The sequence below is a fragment of the Bombus vancouverensis genome, chromosome 7, assembly GCF_051014615.1.
Source record: "Bombus vancouverensis nearcticus chromosome 7, iyBomVanc1_principal, whole genome shotgun sequence".
Lineage (NCBI taxonomy): Eukaryota > Metazoa > Arthropoda > Insecta > Hymenoptera > Apidae > Bombus > Bombus vancouverensis.
Genome location: NC_134917.1, coordinates 10,656,190 through 10,673,645, shown reverse-complemented (window position 1 = coordinate 10,673,645; position 17,456 = coordinate 10,656,190). Strand labels below are relative to the sequence as shown.

Here is a 17,456-nt window from a genome sequence, read left to right as displayed (position 1 = left end):
CTTGTGACACTAATGAAACTGTAAAATAGATTTGTACAAGTACGGTACATACATAGCTGAGTCAAATTATTAATGTTTCAAATGTATTTTTAATAAACTAAAATAAACTAATACGTAATAATAATAATTGTTTATAGTATATATACATTATATGCAGGATGCGGTCGAATAACATGTACAAGCAGGCACGAGATGATTCCTTATGGAAAAATAAGAACAAAATATGGAATAAAATTTTTTCTGTTAAGGCTTAGTTTACGAGAAAATCGAGTTTGAAAATTTACGAAGTATATTTGCATATGGTTAATTCCGGACTAGGCAGGATTAAATAATCGACAGGAAGTTATTCTACGTGTGAAAATAAGTCGAAAACGTAGAATAACACTCTTTTTCAAGACGCTTTGTTTCCGAGAAAAATAAATTTGAAAATTTATCATACGCGTGTACTAGGTCGATTCTTAACTAAACGTGTTGGAACTTTATTTTCTTGAAAATGAAGCCCCGAACGGACAAATTTTATTCTAAATGTTCGACTTATCTTTGCACCTTCTGAACAACCTCCTGTCGATTATTTAGTACCAATCCGGAATTAGCCACGTTCAAGTATATTTGATAAATTTTCAAACTCGATTTCCCCGAAAACTAAGTCTTAAATGAGCAAATTTTATTCCATATTTTATTTTTATTTTTTCATAAAGAATCACCTCGTGCTCGCTTGTATACGTTATTCGGCTGCATCCTGTATACTATAATAAATAAGGTATTGTTCTCTCATATAGTTGTCTTTCTTTCACAATCTTCAAAGCAATTGTTGTATCTTACGTACAGCTTTGAGGTCGTAAAGGCTCAACCAGTTATGAAAGTCGTAAGTTTTATCACTTTATCCACATTTTTAAAGTTCACATAGTGATCATTCTCATCGTATTTATAAAAGCGAGAATTATTGAACGTCTGGCATACATTTAACGATGAAACATATTATTATCTAATTGTACCATCAACATAGTTAACATAGATGCGAAAAATTTACAAATATGTACATTATGTATATAGTACATATTTTATCTAAAAACGAATACGCGTATCAGTTATTTCTGTATTTGTAGTAAATTTTTATACGTTATGATAACGTACAATTCTTATGCATTCCTCCATAGATAATCTCACTCGAATTTTCAAGCGAAAGTAGCAAAGATATATTTTATAAAAAATCAGTCAAGAATGATTTTCTACTTCTGCGAAAAAGTTCTAATTGATTTTGTTCTCCAGCTATGTATTCCAATCCGTCTTTCGCCTTTCACATCAATTGCTGTGATTTATTACTAATAGATAGGTAACGACAGCTTATCTGACAAGTTATTCTGCAATACAATTCATTGAAATAATGATCGGTGCGATCAGTATATTATCGTTTCCATCGATATACCAGAATAAGGTGACATTCACAAGCATCGTAATTTTTTTCTACTTTCACACACTTTGCCACGTAAATACACATATACGCTACAGAGAGTAGACAATACACGTTCCAATAATTGAATTCTATTGTCAAGAGAAATGAAGGCTATCAAATAACTCGGATGACTCAAGGAATCGCCTCTGATTCACGACTAATGCCTTCGCGGCTACTTACGTGGGGGAGAGAATGTATATCGTTCTCTGATCGCTAATCATATTTACCGTCTTGCTCGTCTCTTTCTCTCTTTCTAGCTCCTTTGTTGCACGTAGTATATACGCCTATCACACACGCATACCTTCTGTGGCAGCCAATCACACGTTCTAAAGTTCACGTGCTACGTTATCGCAATAACGGCATACATCATCACGCAATACCTTTAAATGTCCATTTCACGATTAGCCATTGTTAGAATGCAATATGGCGATATTTTGCGTGACGGAAGAACGATCATAATGGACGCGAGTAACAAAGATCGACAGATCGGAGAAACATTTTCACTTTCGATGTACATACATATATATCATACCAATATCTTTTAATCCTTTTACGATATAATAAAGCGACGAAAAATTCAAAATGGGCGATTCAGAGAATAATCAGTTGATAACAAATTAACTCACAGAAACGAATATGTAATTCGTATTTCGAGAATTAATCATTGACCTTAGCGTAATGAAATTGCGAGATTCGTGGTAAGTAGAATCGAGGATTCGACTTGACTTCTGACAAGCATATTTCATAGTTCGCTCAAGATTCTCTTTAAAAGAGTTTAAAGACGATCAATTTTCCCCCTGAATCGGAAAACCAGGAAGAGTATGAGAAGACGGATTCAAAACAAGCGATGCTTGTGGAAGAAAAAGGCGGGATCATAAGGAGGCGAAAAAACTCTTTCTCCGCAGCAGTTCCTTCGAGTCTGACTTGGTCGACGTTTCTCGCGCACGTTCTATGCTGTTCGGCATCATTCTTCTTTCTTGTAGTCCCGCCGCTAGCAATCGCTGTTACCCCAGTATCTCTTCGTATGTCTTCTGCAGTTCCGCCACCCGTGGACAATGTCCGTCGTTCGGATATCTTCCGTCTAATTGCTCTTCCCTCTTTCATTCTTCTATAGTCAGAAACTCCGGAAACGAATATCTCGGGATGACGTATGGACTTACTCTTGGATACACTGTATAGATCGTTGCAGAGGAGTGAAAAAGAAGTATGGAGGATGTAAGAGAGGCGAAGAAAAAGAGAGAGAGAGGTTCTTTCTTCTCGGTGAAAAGAAAGAATCTTATCTACTACTGGTTATCGGTCGGGCTTTGGTCGGTGTGAGAACGAGGCGATGGAAAAGGGGTTGGTTGCTGACGATGACCATCCTTCGTCGTACTCGAAGACGTGGATGGAGAATGAACTCCTGGACGGAGCTCCTATTGTGGCAGTCCCGGGCGAGGATGTTAAAAGTGACCTAATCTCTCGATAAATTCGATGATTTTTCGTTGGTCCTCGCTGGCAGCCGGTGTCGTATTCGTCAATCCACGATCGAGCTCTCGTGAGACGCTCAAGCGACGAAAATTGATCGAATTTTGTTGGGAAACGTGCTTGGAATGGACAGCCGATAACTGATATACGTTTTAAAGTAACTGGATATGGGATACGAGCATTGAAAGTGCTACCACCTAGTATTCGAATACTCCCAATCTTCTTTTTTTTTTTATAAATATTAGCCTGCTCTTCTTTACGACATTTTGTATTTTAATATCGATGCAGATATTTTGCTGTGAATTTTATTTTTCAAAATATTGCTATTTAGTTTTCCTATTTACGATATAAATTGAATATGTTCCGTTTCAATTCAGTTTTTATATCATATATATTATTATTCGTTCATGAAGCCTATAAAAAGAGGAATAAACGATAGCTTTTACCTACTTTGTTAAATTCAAATTCATTTATCAAAGTTATAACAACTAAGCGTAATAAAGTGTATAATTAAAAATGTTCGCGTGTACTGGAAGTTATAATAACACGACTCACTGCTGTTTCTTGCAATTGACAGTAAAATGATCAGTGAAACGATATTTTACTTGGCACAATAAAGCTTTCGAATCATAAATGCGAAATAAATTATTCCCGTTACAAAATCAGTTTATCTGCCCACGTAATTGAATGCTTTACAAAGCACGTTGTCCATTGCTGGGATTTATACGTACAAACCTGAATCCAAAGCGTTTCTCAAGAAACAATAAAGTTACTTCGCTCATTGCTACGTTCGTCAAACAATTCAAAGGCACGTACAATACACAAAAACAGGTATTACGTTAAAAGAAACCATTTATCAATCAGAGTTACCACTTGATTCTGAAGACTGCTATTTAAAAATGCATCTTTTTATACAATCTGTGACACAGCATTCGCGATGTACGAAGGATAAAGTATAATATACAAAAGATTTCTTACAGATCAAATTAATCGTAACGAAATAATAGAATTTCAACTTAATAATATCTTACCTAAGTACCTTGCTATATTCTGCTAAAAAATAAAAGAAAAGACACGATATGCGAGAATTAATTCTTGTCCTTAACTTTTATAGTTTAAAGTTTCTCGAATTCGCTCCATCGTAATGCAACCCCGTTCATTAACGAACGGAAACTGCAGCCCGAATCCTGCAGGGCAAGCATCCGTATATAAGATTATCTTTATAATGCCTCTAAAAACGACGTGTTTATGTCCGGCCACACGGCATAACGTACCCCCTTCAGCAGCCGGTTACATAGACGACATTTACGAGGACATACCACCCCCTCGGCCCATCTGAATCTTGGTTGAATGCCAAATGGCAAACCTTAACCTCGCCGTAATTGAAGGACTCGATAAATAAAGGCTACGTCTGCGTTTTCAGTAATGCGATCCGGCTGTTATCCGGTGCGAGCAGCGGCATTTTGATTTTCGCGTGGTGTAATAAATAAATAATCCGCGACAAAGAGGAAGATAAAGCCGACCGATAGGAGTAGCAGCAGGCCATGCGGTTAACTCGGTCGTTATCGACAAAATGATAATATCACCGAGGGTAGAGGGTGTTTGTTCACATGCTCGATACACTTTGAACGCTCTCCAAACTGTATGAAATTCAAAGTAGCACCGCACGATATACATATACGCGAAACTACGATTTAACATGGAATCTCTAGATCCACGGGTATAATCTAGATTCGGCGGGATTCACAATTATCGTGCTTATTCGTGCGCACGGTAAACTCGCATAAATTAAACTGCAAGAGTCGCTGAGAGCACTAGTAGCCGACCATTTCGTTAAAGCTACGATAATAAGGTTCCGTGTAACTGGCGGAAAAAAGTGCAGCCAGATCGTGCTACATATTTTTCTTCACAGGCGTGCACGCGTATTTGTAAATTCCGTCTATCCTCGTAACACGTGGCGGTAGCAAATACGCTTGAAACGAATTTTTAACGCCCGTCCTTTAATTGCTTTTTAGAAAGAGGCTACTATATGCATAATTGTCTTTACATATCATCTCCAGCTCTCCTCTCAGCTGTCTCTAACAAAAATCTGCAATTTCGACCTTGCCTCTCTAGGGATAAATTGATGCAACGTGTTATAAAGATTTTATTAAAAAATATTACAGCGCGAGATCGTAGACTTCAACGAAGTTCCTTTTCCTTTTCTGTTCGTTTCCTTTCTTTGAGAATTTTGGACGGTATTACTTAAATAAAATATGTGGAAAATTGGGACAGTTAAGATAAAGAATTGATGTAATCCAAACCCTCAGTTAGTACCATTGGACGATACATAATTCACAAACGTTTGAAACAAGCTACTTCATTTTTAAGCACTTTGTGAAACGAGATGAAATTGTTCAATATGCGACACTAGAAAAGATTTGATGACAAAGACACATTTTTTGTCTATCGAATAATTCTTTTGTCGAAATAATTGCTCTTATTTATCTGTCTGTCAGCACAAGCGGATTTAAAATGAAAAGAGACATTGTTCTTTTGAAATAATTGACGATCGTCGAATTCGTTGAACCTTAAAAATTATTAAGTGTGAAAGCATTTGAACGAAACGTTGAGAGCTAATCTGAAATTCGTGGTTTGGTTGTATTTCAGGTTTTCTACCAAAGAATCGGCGACACACGCTATTGTGGCAGTACACAACACCGACATCAATGGTCAAACGGTGAAATGTAGCTGGGGCAAGGAGAGCGGGGATCCGAACAATGCTCAACAAACTGGACAGGTAAACGTTCGCTCTTTTATCGACCTCTCATGGAAAGAGGAAGCAATGAAATTCGCGACAGAATTCTGGATAAAGTTTGAAACGAGACGCTTAAGATAAAATTTCAAATAAAGTTTCCAATCACTTCTTCCATCGATCGCGGAAAATGGCAACAACGCTGGCCAACTAAGAAAGGGAAATAAAAGGCCTTTGTACATTCTCTTTCGTAATTCTTCGAATACAGTGTATGAAAAATGAATAAAGATACAGAATATTGTAACGAGAATAAAAATAGGGATACTTTCAGAATTCATAATATACGTATATCATGATTAACACAAGAGATCGAATGAAATCGATAGAAATTCAAGGAGAATATCCTTCAGCAGGTTTATGCTCGAACTATGTTTTAACTTCGAGATATGTGCCAAAGATCCTAGCAATTAATACCAAGTCCACTTCGAACTAGAACATGAGTTCGGTTTGAATTAGGGATTGAGATATCTTGGCAAATGCATTATCATATAAGTCCGTTCGATCGTATTGTATATATGTCCTTGGTAAGCATTCTATATAATTGAAACTAAATAAGAGGCAAGCATAATTTCAAAATAGAAGGTCTCTTAAATTATCGTGCGATTTTTATTTTCATTAAACTACAAGCAAAAACAAGTAAACCGAAATAGACGAACAATTTTCATTTCATTAAGGATACGTATCTTAATAAGATCAACAAGAAGAATATTTCTCATTTCGTTAAACATACAATACTAATATCTACGAACGTTGATCGTATCGAAGAGAAACGCAAGGCACAAACGTATTGCGCCTCGTTACCAAGAATAAATCGCAAAAACCAGCCTCCTACGAGATATTGGAAAAAGGAAATAGTTACAGTATTCGATTGCCTGTTCCATCCGGTTCGGGCTTTGCGTTCAGTGCATGACCGACTGGTACGAGCCTAGTAGAAGAGTAAAAACGGAAGGAGGAAGGGAGGACAGGGAATCGGGCAAGATTCCGGTCTATTCACGGGTCTTGCTCTAAAGTGTGTCTGTCGGGTCTCTTAGCAATTAGCGCCGGTAGGACGAGTAAGTACGTCCGATCTGGGAATGGTAGCCGAAGTACGCCCTCTTCTCCCTTGTACTCTCCTCAGCAGTACTTCCGTCCATCCATCCACTGTTACTCGGCCCGTGACATCGCTCTAATTGATCCCTATTCCCATAACGCGCTTCTCCCACGAGTAGTACCGGGATATCGCATTACTACGTATCTCATCATGCCTCAGTCTCATACTCGACGCAGTTGGTCTGCTTTCATGTTCGATCTCCTTCTTAACCAGGCTAAATTAATCGCCAGGTGGTGCACAGGATAATTCACGTCTCAAGATTTTGGCTTGTTCGCATGCAGCTTTAGAAGGTGTGAACGTTTAGATCCCGGTACAATTTCTGAAAATACAGTGAGTTACGAAAGTATCCAATCACTTGCAGAAGTATTTTATGAATATATTGGACTGTAAAACGATTGATATTGCATCGATGCATTTAGAATGCGCATAGAAGTATCAAGTAAATCCAGTTTTCTTGATTTTCTAATTTCCTTGTTACTTGAAGACCAGAAGGAAGTATTTATCTGGTAGCCTGTATGATATAATTTCACTGAAGTGATTAAAAGACACAAGAAACTTCAAATATTCCGATATATCTTGAAAAATTTTGGGATGCTGGGTACGTAGGACATTCCCGTTAAAGGAAACAGCACTGGATAAAAGAAGAAAAAAAAATATTTTTTTTAATTTTTCTATTGAGACAACGATCTACAATGAGATCCGTTATAACGAGACGTGATAATGTGCACGCGTACCGAGCGAAAATTCAAAGTCGATTTTCTCGAAAACAAAGCCTCAAACGAAAAATTTTTGTTGTATATTTTAGACTTCTTTTTTCGCGTAGAATCACCCCCTTTCCGCTTGTACCACCAGTTACCAACCACCCTGTATGACGTACTTTCCTCCAATTCCTAATATCATTTGTACTAAATATACGCAAATACAAAACGTAGATGCCTTGCTGGTCATATAGCATCGTAACATTTAAGAATCAGGCAAACGTTAGAAAAATTAGTTACCTTGTAAGAATCTATAAAAGCAAGATTAGCATTTCTTCTTCCTTTCTATTTTCAATTTGACCGATCCAATCCATTTCCCACGCGAACAATATTTCCATCGAAAGATTTTTCCAGTAACCATCCACAGGGAAAATTCCTATGAACTTAACGGCAGCGCGTTACAGTAAACGCGGAGTTTTTGATGCAATAACGATTTAACGGCATATATGAGGCATTAAGATGAGTTTTAAACGAGCAGTATTAGCATCTTTAACCGTATAGAGATGGTTAAGCATAAAATCTAGGCGATGCTCCTAGTCTTTTTTATTTCATTGATCACTGTGCTCTTCCAGGCGTTATCGTCGGCGACGTACCCATACTACGCGGCGGCAGCAGCTGCCGCCGCGGCGGCGGCAGGCGTCGCGGGTGTCGGAGGCGTCGGTGGCGTCGGCGGAGCTGGCCAGCTAGGATACTGGTATCCGCCCCAATCTTATCCTACGACAGCGACGCAGATGCAAGCTGGTGGCTTCCTCCAAGGAATGCAAGGATATACTTATGGACAGTTCGCCGGATATCAACAGGCGCAGTACATGGGGTAAGCTCCCTTATGCTTTTACCGTACAGGGTAATTCTGTGATACTATACACTATCGGCTAGATATCTAAGTAGGTTACAAATGGCGAGGATAAACGTGACTTTTATTTCGTAAATTGTATTTTTCTTGCATTGAATTTGGTGTATTATAATGTAATCGTCGAGAAGGTAATATAATTTTAATTCGGAAAAATAGGATTGAAATGTCATTAGAACCGCAGTGTTTTTCTCTTCTGATGTATGGATAATTCACTGTGAAATGATATGGAATGAGTTATGTAGCGTCAGTATTGGACTCGCTGAATTTATCATATTTCCTTGATATAGGTGTTAATGAATAGTAAATACCTATGAATAGTATTACTCTTGAATATTCTTTTATATATATTATATTTTTTATAGATGAGATTCGCTAAATATTATTTATACATTGGTACACATTTCGAATTGTTGGAAGTGTAGAAGCAGCATTTAATTAAAGAATTAAATTTCCTATATAATATTTTAATATTTGTTTTCTTGACAGGTAGAATATTTCAAATTAGTATTAATGTACTGCATACTTCAAAAAATAATCTCGAAGACACGGTGACATACAATCTAATCTAATTGCTGTCTTTATTTCTTTATTTATAACTAATTATCTGTACCTTAATACTAACAAAAAGAATTATAGTGTAATCGCGGAAAAGTATTAAATATATCTATTCCGTTATAAATCAAATTATCAGTTTTAACATGAAAACGTACTCCTACTGTTCTGTTATCATTAACAAACTACTAAATATATTAAAAATGAATAATAACTAACAAAACTTTTAAAGACGAAATATAAACGAAATGAAAACAATATGACAAAAACCTTTTAGAAGATGTTCATCCTACTTAAAACCTACACCAACATGTTGAATATAGAGTAACCCCTAACCATCCTAGTCTCATCATTGATCTTAATCAATTAGGCGAAGTACCGAGTAGCTAATATATACCAGTAAACGTAAACATAGCTCAGTAGGTCAAGTCAGTTCTTATAACATCGTAAGTTAAAACGTTGGCTGAAGTTAATGTACGTCGCTAATGTTCATGGCACAATAGCCTGCAAATGACCGATGAAAATTGCACATTATTATACATCGTTGAATTCGTAGTGAAATCCCCGACAGAAATAAACTAACATTTCCTGCGAAATGCTAAGAAAAGCTATAGAGTTATAGTCTTTAAAAATGATCAATTTCTATGTACAGTGATTGATAATTAGTAACTTTATGTTTTTACTAAGTGTAAGAATAAAATTATCTAATAGTTGCGTATAATACATCTATGATATTGATAAAGGGATCTCAGAACTTGTGATATTTTCATGTAATATTTCCATTCAGTTCTAATTATAATTACAAAATTATAGATGAAATAATATGAAATATATATATGTTCTTTGCTGTATTCATAAGAACTGTTTGATAAAAAAGAAAAATAAATTATGTTCTGTGATATCTGAAAGATATTTGATTCTATTACAAAAGTCAGTGATAGAACACTTGAAAGCTGTACTTTCCTGTCAACTATTTTCAACTTTTCATTTCTCACACGTGTATTAATAATCAATGATCAAAAAGTCAATTTACTACTTAATAAAAAATAGCTTTTATTCTACTATTTACGTAAATGTGAAAAACAAACGAATGTTATTCTTACCGATTTGTTACCGATCTGATTTGTTACGAGTATCTATTGTCTTCGTTTTCGTACACATACCTATCTTTCTGTACAAAGAACCAGGATCAATTGCAGCTAGATAGTTATTCGAACCTAGGTAGTTACTGCACAAGCAGTTACTTGAAACGAAACTATGTACTTTTGTTGAAACGAGTTAAGTGACAGCAATTCGTTTGATTCCAGAAAATAAAAGTAGACAAACTTTAACAATACGCTGCTCGATTTTCTGTTTCAATTTCCCGAGCGAAGACAGTAGCTTCACACACACCGACTATTTATCGACGATACAAAGAATATATTTATTATTATATAATTAGTAGATTTTATAGCTTCTTTATAAATATCTTTCGTGAATTATCAATATTTCATTCGCTTTAAAGTTATAATACAAATTATTTCCAATGACTTCAACGTGAAATCTCGAACAACAAATGTGCTTGCTTTATCTAACGCGATATTATATCACATTTTGCTAGTACAAACGATTATATCAGGCTGAGACTTCCGGCTATGGTGGTAATAAAACGGTGAATAAATTTAATTGAAAATTTGACGATGTCATAAAATAGTAAATATTGCCAGCCTTTAAACTGTAACCTGAGAATGTGTAGAGCACAAAAGAGCACAACTTTTAAGGATCACATAGTATAAAGGCCAAGGTAATTTCTGGGATAGAATATCTTTCGACGCTTTTACGATCTATGAAATGACGCCCTTAAAGTGGGTATCCGAATGCTTCTGGAGTATTCTCAGGACTGTAAAGTAGAAATGGTACACGTTCGAAATAAACTAAAGCTCTCAATTGTGTGCATCATACGTTGAAGGGTTGAGACTGTCATTTTACACTCCCTATGAGATTTGAGCGGCACAAAAGCCAAGGAAACGTCAGACATACTATATATTATTTTTAAATATCGTCTGACATTAAATTTATCCTTGACAAATCGATGGAATTTGAATAAGATGCACCAGTTGAGCTTAAGATAGATCACAAAACACGAAAAGAGGGAAGGGGAAAGAGTATCTCGAGAATAATAAAGTAACTTCAGAAAATGTTTACTGACTATTGAGCTTCTTGTTTTACTACGTGCCGTATAATTGATGGCATTTAATCAATCCCCAAATCACCACATTAAATCAGTTCACTCGAATTTACATATCCTTTGGTGAATTTAACCATATTCGAGTTTCCATTTACGTCTAACCCGCGTCACATTTGCTAGCTATAGCAACTAAATTTATTTACTTGTATCATAAATGAAGTCATTTGCATTCCACGAAATAATTACGTATTATATATTATGTAATCTGTATGTAGGTACATACAATGCTTGGTATATTTGATTTAAAATTACACTTGAACTATCAAATCCATAGAAATGACAATTTCTGATTGTTTTTACAATTACTAAAGATACGCAACTTACTTTCATCAAATTTAATATTGACTTTCATTGAAGAAACATTATAGAAACATCTGTCTATTTCCATTATAATACTTATACTTCAATTACCAATATATTAATCCATTACGGGCAAAGCAGTGGAAAAATATATAAAAATAGAGTAGACACAACGCTATTGAAATATAATAATTCTTGTGCAAATAAAAAGATATATCAGTTATTATACACACATTTAAAGAATATTTTTACAGCCCGATCACTATTACCAAAACTTGAATGTGGATCGTGAAAATTTTAGTTTCCGATCGATATAAATAGAGAGAAACATAAAACGCCGTGATAACATTACAATTTTATTCCTCAAATTTTTATAGGATGCCTAACCGATCGGATTGTTAAACGAAATAGCGAACGGGTACATGGTTGCACTCTTAACACAGACATCAAATCGAATTTGTGCATTTGCCGATCGCGCAATTTTTAGAGATTACGCGGCAGGAACGAACGGGGTGCTTTCTGGCAAGCAGAATATCTTTCAGCATTCTTACGATCCGTGAAATGGCACCCTTAAAGACCGTACCCGAATGCCTTTCAAGCATTACCAGGATTGTAAACCAGTAATGTAACACATCCTAGATAACCTAAAGTTTTCAGTTGCGTGCATCGTACAGGAAAGGGTTTGAAACCTTTATGTAACGATACATATATTCATGAATCTGGAACGTGCGATTTTATGTTTAAACCGCACCGTCTGGAAAATGAAACGTTTTCGTTATAACATCTCTAAATATTATGGTAAAAAGAGTTAACGAATTATAATAATTCCCAACACTTTCAATAAATATAATCACATTTGAAAATCGAACATCCGTCAAAAGAACCACTGAGACATTCTCGAAAGAATTTTCGAAAGAAAGAAAATGGTCAACAAATGTAAAACTTCAAATGCGAATAAAGTATGCGAACGTTCCATTGCTTCTTTAATTCGCGTCCAAAATCATTTTAAAATTCACAAAACTGGTGTAGATTTGTTAAGCTGCATTTACTAAATATTTAGTTTACTTCTTTTTTTAACATCATGAGTAAAGTCAAACAAATGATTTAAATTCGTTAATCTTTAATCACTGCAGGTAAGAATTGTTCGATTCGATAATTTGAAAATATTGTATACAGGTACTTTGTTTGTTCGATAGATTTATCTTTACGATATTCGTTATGTTCGTGTACAACTTTATAAATTGTGTCAAAAGTATTATCAGAGAGTAGGCGTTGACGTTACATAATTCATAGCCATAAAAGATCTCGTGTTATAACATTGGAACGTAAATATGATATAAAGCTGTCAGTTTACTACTAAACGTTATATTACAACGATTTTAAATGATACGCTACCCATAATTAGATATGTGATATGAGCGATTTTACCTTCGTTTCTTGTCGTATAAATTTCGCCTAATAACTAATGCACGTATTTTAGAAACCTACTGATAAACAAGCGTCCGGCTACTTTTCAACGATAGTGTACATAGTAATATTCGACTATTACTTTTCCACAAATTATTAGCAAATTGCGAATATTCATGAAAATTCATATCTTCATAAACACTGGCAAAGAAATGAAACCTAACCGGAAATTTAATTAATCTACTAAATATTACACTTGATATTACATTTTGTATATTTTACATATTCTTGCATATTATGTGCATTTGTATGCATTTTTGCATCATTAGATCTCGCGGAAATGCACAAAAATCCAGAGTTTAATTATCGCAAATCCGACGTAAGTTATTATCACGTTGTTCATTTTGAATTGCAAAACTCGCGACAATTTACAAGCTTTCGAGCGAAGTTGTTTATTTGCACGGAAATTACATGTAGGAACTTGTGTAAATACAGGATGGGAATGGGTGTCCACGCTGCTGGCACGGCAGCAGGTTGGGGCCAGGGATTACCTGGGGGACCACAGTTACCGCCACACCATGCCACGACGGTCACGGCACCCCCAGGGGTGCAAGCCGCACCCCCACCACCACCACCTCCGGCACAAATGATGGCCTACCCGATGCAACAGTTCCAGGTAACCATTACTTTCCTCTCTCTCTTTTTCCTATCCGATTGCATACTTTGTTACCTTTTGTATCTTTTACTCGAACCTATACTTGTATCTAGTACTTTGCTTTATATATTTTTGCATCAAGTGTCGTCATTTTGATCCATTCGTTGGAAAACCATCGATCGTTGCAAATGTATAGTAACGATTCATACGCAGGGGAACAACTCTATTTTCGTATGAGAGAAGGTTATACATACGATATTAGCCCTTGGAAGCTGTTATCAAAAAAAACTTGTAATTCATAACATCACGCGTTGAATTTTATCTCAGGATATCTTTCCTATTTTAAGCATCGATAAAGCTAAATAAATATAATCAAGTGTTCTATCGTTATTCGATATTAGGCAAGAAATAAAAAAAGTTATTGTTTACAAAAATCACGAATAACGCCATTGTTTTATTACAGGATGGTAATATTAAGTTTATATGAGGTGAAATTTCATCCATAATAGCGTTTAAAATGTTAAATAGAAACAAAAGCTTTCGAGTAAAAATATAACAATCTCTCAGTTTCTATCTTGATTTTCATCTTTCTTGCAAGGGATCATCCTCAAATTTCACGTTAACATATATTTCTGTTAAGTATGCTGATAATCGAGATTCTAGTTTATTTTGTATAATACCTGAGGCAAAAATGATATCATTCGACTTTGATACAGTTCCCAAATTTTGTCACATTAACTCGATACAAATCACTGCGATACATATAATAATAATAATAATAATAATAATAATAGACATAGTAAAGTGATATATTTTGTTCGTGTTTTAAAGATTGATCGCGTATCAACGATAATTTTTATCGAATCGATAGTGAATGAATGGATCAAATTATAATGACAATTTTATAAAATCTAGTCTTGGCTTCTGTATACAGTACAGGATTTATTGAGATGATTGAATGATGTTGATTGCGAAAATTTGTGTTAAGAGTGGCTTTTCAATAGAACTGTTAATAGGACCCCATTATCTCGATGAATGTGACAGATAAAATCTTTTTGTGTTTTTTATTCCAGTTGCCTGAAATTCCAATATGTCATGTGTTATGTAATGCCACACCTTTGTACTACATGTATGGATTTCAGTACACGTTTTCATACATATACGTCGAATCATTAACCACGCTTGATTACGCTTTGCTCGAATAATGAACTTTTCAGGTAATCACTTGCATGGATCTTATAATCACTTGTTCCAGAATCTTGTTATAATTGTGCTTCGTAGAACGCTAATCGCCTGAACGTATTGTCAATGTTTTATTTATAACTGTTACAACTCCATTAACATATATAATTGTTAATTAAAAAAGGAAGTAGAAATTATATTATAATCATATTTGTTAAGCATTTTGTTAAGTATATTGCAATTTAACGGCATATTGAAGGTAACTTTTTGAACACTAAAGCGAAAATAGTCTATTTAATAATTGTTAACTTGAAATTCAAGCATATGTGGAATTAAAAACGTATTATGTCTAATATTACATAATTTTGTAATAACGTTTTACGTTATTTTTCAGTTATTTTGTTGTAAGCAAAAAGAGTACATTAAAACAAATCTAATTGTACTTTATTTCTAAAATATCGTTTTTATTGATTGTTCTATTTGAGTTTTTCTCTGAATTAAATTTAATATATTTTATACTGAAATATAACAGTACACGTATAATATACGTACACATATAATATTATCTATAGATCGATATTTATCAATTATACTTCTTTTTAACAACTTTTAGGTTGATTTAGAAGTGGCATTAAACATAGAAGTCTAAGTTAAGGGTACCCTTATAATTTTGCGATAAGAGTTAATGAATTTCAACAGGCTACATATAAGCTTTCTAGGAAGTTTAGATTAAGAAATCGTATAATGGAATTACTCTACTATAAACGACACTTTCTAGTGATATAAGGAATTTATACTGTATTTTCTTTAATTTCAGTATGTATTTGAAGAAGTAAGAGGGCCTAGCAATACATATTCGAGATGAGGGAATACTAATGAAAAAGAGTTATAAAGCCTATCAAGATCCTGCATAAGAATCTTTCATCACAGTAAATATTTTTGTATCTTAGTTATCATACAGTATGAAGTTTTCCAAAACCTTTCATCGTAATAAATATTTTTGTATTGTAGTTAATATACAGTAAGAAATTTTACCATTTTATCACTTGATTAAAAAGCTTCTCTTTGTATATTAAACTTAAACCTTGATGATATCAAATGTTTGAAAGTGTGTTTATATACAATTTCTTTGGTTTGTTAAAATTTTCAAAGATCTTAGTATGCAAGACCTTGTATGCAAGTGATGTGCTTCATGAAAATCGTAAATGAACCGACACAAAGAATAATACTACATAAACAAAATTCAACTTATTAATTATTCCTGTTTTAGTATGTTATGTTTCTTATAATATAGATAATCCAAATGCTTAACAAATTTTCACAAAATTTTAATACAAATCATTTTAATCAGTGTATTATTTAAAAGTAAAGATTATTACGAGTCGTATTTTTAATATACTCGACAGCAAATTTTGCTAAACAGAAAATAATGTAATCATGCTTAATGCAAGCTTATATAAGTGTGCCCAAGCATTACAATCACTATCATACTCTTTTGCATGATACATAATGTGCACGAATATTAGTCATATAAAGGCTGAACTACACGCTTATTCGGCTTTGTTTATCTAAACTCGAGTATCTCGTTGAATTCTTCAAAATTGTCACAATACATAAGAAAATAAAATGCTATGAAAAAAAAATACGATGATGGTGTCTCGAGTTTAACGATGCGATACTGTAAAATATACAAAATATAACACGTACAAATTAATAACGAATAATTCATTTACATTTTCTAGCTATCTATAACATAATAGAAAGTATAAAAATTACTAAAAGATACTTGCAAATCGATAGAGATTTTTATCTTTTTACCGTGGCTGTTAAAAGTTTGCAAAAATTAGAATTGTTGAAAAGTTAAAAAGGTAGGAAAACATTACACTGAATCGTTCGTTATTAAATAGGAGAGATACTCGAAACCATCCGAAGGATTATTTTTATTTACATATTTCGATTCGCAGGCACAGTGATCGCTACCACTATCATCGCACGGCCTGGCTTATCCTTACTTTCAAATATCACTTTGCGTCAAGGAAACTGCATCTACAACCTGGCTCAACCTCGTATTCAACCAGAAAAGTGTCGCTGGAGAACGTATCTATAAAATGGATATCATCGTTGCGTATGAAATTGCAACTGAATGGAAGAAACGCAAGAAACAAAAGCGAGAGAGTGAACGAAAGTCTCGTTATACCAATAATATCGTCGCTAATATTTTTATTGGAATTACCCTTCTGAAATCGATCCATAGTTTCATAATCGGTCCATAAGAGAATGAATAGTTTATTGATCGAACACCACATTTAAATAATCTGAAAACGTTTACACCACACTGATACATTCATCTGAGCGTTGTCAAAGCCAAGCAACACAATTATCTTAGGGTAATAATGTGTTTAATTATTTGCTCACACTTTTACAACATTGAAAGCAATTGAGGTTGAGTCACGGTAAAGGTAGATTCAGATAGACCAGTCTACGTGTGTTGGAATGCGAAGGATATGTGAGAGGCATAAGGAGAGATAGAGAAACAAGAATGAAATGATTTTTAGAATTAAAAAGGAAAGAGCGAGAGGAAAAACGAAAGTGTGGAATGTGCGAATGAAACGTGTGAAAGATAGAGAGAGGTAGAGTGAAAGAGAGAAAGTTGTCGAGAATATTTCTATTATTTTCTTGAAATTCGGACCAAGACTTAACCAGCGTTTGTGTGTTCAAATG

The 17,456-nt window shown here is 34.4% G+C and overlaps 1 protein-coding gene across 6 annotated transcripts in view; it reads left to right on the top strand.

The window, feature by feature from the left end:
* The window catches only part of LOC117159114 (uncharacterized), a 585,240-nt gene that overhangs the window by 558,255 nt on the left and 9,529 nt on the right, over positions 1-17,456 (top strand). For 2 of the 6 annotated variants that reach the window (XM_076619742.1, XM_076619744.1), the window contains 6 exons: positions 5,567-5,696; positions 8,132-8,373; positions 13,394-13,574; positions 14,627-14,770; positions 15,553-15,664; positions 16,700-17,456. In XM_076619742.1, coding sequence (XP_076475857.1) covers positions 5,567-5,696; positions 8,132-8,373; positions 13,394-13,574; positions 14,627-14,758 — 685 coding nt within the window. In that variant the 3' untranslated portion in view covers positions 14,759-14,770; positions 15,553-15,664; positions 16,700-17,456. The remainder of the gene's footprint in view (positions 1-5,566; positions 5,697-8,131; positions 8,374-13,393; positions 13,575-14,626; positions 14,771-15,552; positions 15,665-16,699) is intronic. The other 4 variants (XM_033338664.2, XM_033338665.2, XM_076619743.1 and 1 more) reach the window with 3 other exon arrangements.